The 5,000-nt window shown below is 39.3% G+C and overlaps 1 protein-coding gene across 2 annotated transcripts in view; it reads right to left on the bottom strand.

The window, feature by feature from the left end:
• Window positions 1–5,000, bottom strand: part of LOC137998857 (uncharacterized) — a 25,744-nt gene that overhangs the window by 2,432 nt on the left and 18,312 nt on the right. For both annotated transcript variants that reach the window (XM_068844698.1, XM_068844699.1), the window contains exon 9: window positions 58–552. In XM_068844698.1, coding sequence (XP_068700799.1) covers window positions 58–552 — 495 coding nt within the window. The remainder of the gene's footprint in view (window positions 1–57; window positions 553–5,000) is intronic.

Below are 5,000 nucleotides of genomic sequence, written 5' to 3'. Positions count from 1 at the left end.
ACTCCTTAATTTTCACCAAGAGACGTCCTTGACTTGGAAAGAGTGGCAAGAACTCACCTTTCCTCTTTGCATAAAGCACCTTCAGCTGTTTCTCCAGAGCCACTCCAGTTAATACAGTTCTCTAGACTGTCATTTTCACGCTGTATCTTTTTCAATTCTGTCTTTTCTGGACTAGGGGTATGTAAAGATCTGGTCATGTTGCTCTCCATTATGCTACTATTTGCACAGTCATGGACAGGTCCTCGAGCTGCTGTGTTTTTCAATGATCCGAGTCTTCTGCTGCCACACTCTACGTTTGTAACTCTAGATGGAGAAACACTTGGTATCTCACTACTTCCATGTTGATTTTGATCTTTGGCAGTTTTGTTCTGATCATCACCTTCACGTTTCTCCAAATGTTTATCCGAGAACACTTCGACTGCAAATTCCTGTGAATCCTTACTAGTCAAGCTGTCACTAGCTTTTGGTTCTGGAAATCTTGATGAAGATGGCTTTCCTTTTGAGACAGCACTTTCATTTTCCCCTGGGGTAACGTGATGATGATGATGATGTCTTTAACAAACAAAAAGATAAAAAATACATATCCTATGTTACATAAACGAGAACTGTGTAATGAATTTACAATAATATACTGTAGCTAAAATTGAATTATGTAATTATAACAGGTTGTGTTCAAAAATGAGTGCTCTCTTCTGTTAAAAAGTTCAGTAAAGTACTCTGTGTAACGGATATCCATTCCAAACAACTGTTTATTGTGAGAAGCAAAAAAGTTCTTAAGTCTGATCTAAAAAAAACCTGTCTTGCTCCTATGGTTGAAGGCATTACTTTGGTTTGAAGATCAGCCTGAAATTTGCGTCACTTGAGCTCTTATTCCCGCTTCACGCATTTGAGGATGTTGCACAAATTCCAGCGATAATATGGAAAATAATTAATTTAAAAGAGACTGTGCACAACTGAAACTGAGATGTTTCACTTGAAAATATTGCCTTTGATGACACTGAAAAAAGGCAAACGCATCTAAAATAATAATAATAATAATAATAATAATAATAATAATAATAATAATAATAATAATCATCATCATCATCATAATGGTACCAATTGTTGTAGGATCATTGAGAAGTGTAACAAAAAACTTGAACAAGTGGCTGGGAAAGTTGAATGTCAAAATTAGTATTTCATTACAACAGAAAACTACGCTACTGGGAACGGCGAGGATTTTGAGAAGGGTGTTGGAGCTCTAGAGTAAGAAGAAAACTGTAAGGGACCTTTGGTCATGGACTATGACCCGCTCCCTTAGGAAACAAACCGGAAAAAAGATCATCCAGTTCACAAAGATGATGATAATGATAATGATAATGATAATGATAATGATATTGATGATAATAATAATAATATTGAAAAAACTATCTCAGGAAACGTGAGGGCTCACATTTATAAAAAAGTATCTCTCGTATACATTGTTGAATTCCAATTTAAGGACGTTCGCGCCAAAATCTTCCTACGGTGAGATTTTCTTCATTTCTCGCCAAGAGTTAGGTCATAAAGTACTTACTCCAAAACTATAAAAAAAATTGGGGGTCACCGACTTTGTTTCGGAGAAAATGGCAGGGGAAAAATGCCTTAATTTCGAGAAATCCGTCATAATAGCGAGATGTAGGCTCATCTGCTCATCCATCGAAATCATAAAAATAAACTGTTGGAGTGAAAGTTTCCATGCATAGGTTTTTAGGAGTGAGATTTTTAGATAATTGTATGCCGCTAGGGATGTGGTAAACAGTAGAGTTCATCCTCGACGATTGTTTTCGTAAGATCTATCCGTTGCAACCACTACCCGAATTCGATAGCACGAGGAAAGAAAATGTTAAAAAAAGTTAACTTTTTACGGTGAGAATTTTTTTATTTCATCATATTTTGTAGATAGTAAGTAAAGTAAGTGATTCATGATTTAAAAAGTAGGGGTCACCGATGATCTGAACGAGTAAAAATCGATGTGATTTTGCAAAGCTCATGGAAAAGTTCGTTTGTCACGCTTTTGCGTGACCTGTCGGGCAAGGACTGGAACCCAAGAGAGGATCGATCGTTGAAGAGATGAAAGGTTTTTACCGAAAAAAAAAACCTTTTTCGAGCATAGCAACGACGTTTTAAGCAGGGGTCATCTTCATTTGATTGGTGTTTTGTATAACATCTCCCCATTGCCGTCATGCTCATCCTCTGGAGTGTGTTTTTTGTGAAATTTAATCGCTGATAGTTTCCACGCAGGTCCGCACTATTCAAGCGGACGAGGACGAAAATACTCCTCAATTTTCACGAAAGTAAAGGAAAAGAACTTTAAAAACATGCATTCACTTTGAACTTAAGTTCGTAGGGTAATAAAAACATTAAAAAGAAATAGCCCCATTAAATTTACGCAACGGTTCGTCCACGACTTTTCCAAACTTTCAGCCATTAGTCTACTCGATCAGCTACCTTTTCCAGAGCTTTTCCATCCTCCCGCTCACTTCTCTTTGAAGTTTCATGATGATTCGGAAATAAATGTGCCATTCTTTTGCCGGCCTGTAATTTTTCCCTCGGCGTTTTTGTCGCCATGTTATTTTAACTGATGCTTGAAAAATTTGTATGAAAGTCAAGTAGACTAGTGCACGACTGATAAAACCTCGCGAATATCAGTCGTGCAGTAGTCTACTTGACTTTCATAAATATTTTAAATCAATTTTGACTGATCACGATCTTCTCTGATCCAATGCTGCGCAAGAGTTACCGTCCACGGTTTTTGCAAAGGTTTTAATACCTCAACTTCACTAAGGCTCAAAGTAATGCGTGACAACGTGACATATTACAGTCGCGTTACATGCGCAGTAACGTTGCGCACAAACAATTAGCGCGAACGTCCTTAAATAGGCGTAGTACATAGTTATGACCACGTGACCTAAAGGATTTACTCCGTGTCATGGGTAATAAAACGTTCAGTGGATGCGAATAATTCAGTTATATTGTCCCACATCTTTCTGTCGCGTTTTTCAATGATTTCATTTATGTTGTACTGCTTACTTGTGTATCTAAACCTGTACGCTCGACGAAAGAAATTGTCAATTTGGCAAAGGTGCTTGGTATCATATGCACACGCCCGCGCCTCATGGGAAAAGTAAAACACTGAAATTATTAGGCTATTGAACGAGTCGCCCACAAGCTTTACTAATCATATATTGAAAGTGCCGTTTATCCCAGTCACAGGGCTTATCTTGAAAAGTTACTCCAAGAAGCTTTAACCAGTCTCGACGTTTTATCCCTTTAATAGAATCGGGAGGTGGTTTAGATGACTTTCCATTAAGTACCATCTCCCATGTTTTGTCTAAATTGAGGCCATCCGATTGCTGTCTGCCCACTCAGCGATATTTTGAACTTGATTGCTGTCTCCAGCGATAATTAATTTGGAATTAGGATCAGAATCCAATATGGTTTCCTCACAGTTAATCAAAAACTCAGTTAAGTCCGATGACATTTGAGAGTCAAGTGGATGGTACACAGCGGATGGGCAGAATGGTTCAAGTGCTGCCAACCGTGGCGCTTACATAACCGACTCTTCACAAATCTTTCTGTTCCAGTACAGATATTCTATGAGATTGCAATAATGAAGGGTTTACTTTATGGAGAAAATCAACTTTGTGAATAATTCACAAAGTTGTTATACTATGGTTGATTACGACCGTGAACTCTGGAGAGGAGGAGCACGTTGTCGACTCAATAACTACTTTTTTGTAGAACCATTTTGAATAAACAAAAAATATTCCGCTTAGGCTTTATGAATAAGAGATACTAAACAAACTCCGCAATACCCATATGGTGCATTATCTATCGTCTCACACCCATCTCACCTTTTTTAAAATGTAGCATTTTCTAAGTCACAGAAGAGAAATTCCATATCTCCGTGCGATCATGTAATGTTCTCTTTATTATATATACACCAATGAAATACGAAGCTATTTCAGTTTATTATTATATCTCTAACTTTGTACGCGCGTGGTCAATTTTGCGGGTCGAATTCTACAGTACGGCTTCGCGCTTGGGCCATAAATCAAGGTGAAAAATGTCGGTCCGTAAGTTACAGTACGGAACTCAAACTCGGTTAGGAAGAGGTAAATAAAAAAAGGTAAAGTCAGCTTACAGGCCTAGTTGCCCATCAGGCCGGAGCTTATCCCCGGTTTCTGTAGCATGAAGCGACTAGGAGTATTTATACTCCCCCCTGGATGGGATGCTAGTCCATCCCAGGGTTACCTCCAGCATTTCGCTGGTACACATTTATACACCTGGGTGGAGAGAGGCACCGAGGGAGTAAAGTGTCTTGCCCAAGAACACAACACAATGTCCCCAGCCAGGTCCGGAACCCGGACCATTTGCTCCGAAGTCGAGCACACTAACCATGAGCCCACCGCGCCTCCCTCATATTAGGGAGCTTTAGCAACGACGACGGGAACGGCAACGAGAACGTCATGTAAAAACATAAATTCACGTTATTGCGATCACTTCGCGACTATTCCAAGCCTTTTAATATGACAAAGGTGTTTCAGTCCTTCAGGAATGAAACCGTTACGAGCGGCGCTTAATTTAGGGAGAAAAATGAAAATTTATCTCCAGGTGCTGACGTTCGCCATAACACCTCAAACTTGGTAATTTCACGTTGTTGCTTTGCTGACGACGGCAAAGAAATGGACAAAAATGAAAAACGCACGTGCAGGGCGTGCAAAGCTAATGTTTTTGCCCACTAAATATGCAAATTTGTGACGTTCTCGTTGCCGTCGCCGTTGTCGTGGAGCCAACAACGGCGACGGCAACGAGAACGTCATCTCAAAATATAAATTCGCGTTATTGTAATCGCCTCGTTAATATTTCAACTATTTTAATATGACGGGGTTGTGGTAGTTCCTCAAAAATGACGCTGGTAGGAACGGCGCTCAATTTAGGACAGAAAATGAAAATTTATCCTCAAGTAATGACGTTGT

Source organism: Montipora foliosa, chromosome 4 (assembly GCF_036669935.1).
Source record: "Montipora foliosa isolate CH-2021 chromosome 4, ASM3666993v2, whole genome shotgun sequence".
In the NCBI taxonomy this organism is placed as follows: domain Eukaryota; kingdom Metazoa; phylum Cnidaria; class Anthozoa; order Scleractinia; family Acroporidae; genus Montipora; species Montipora foliosa.
The sequence above is the reverse complement of the archived record's forward strand: the minus strand, read 5'-3'. Positions and strand labels throughout refer to the sequence as shown.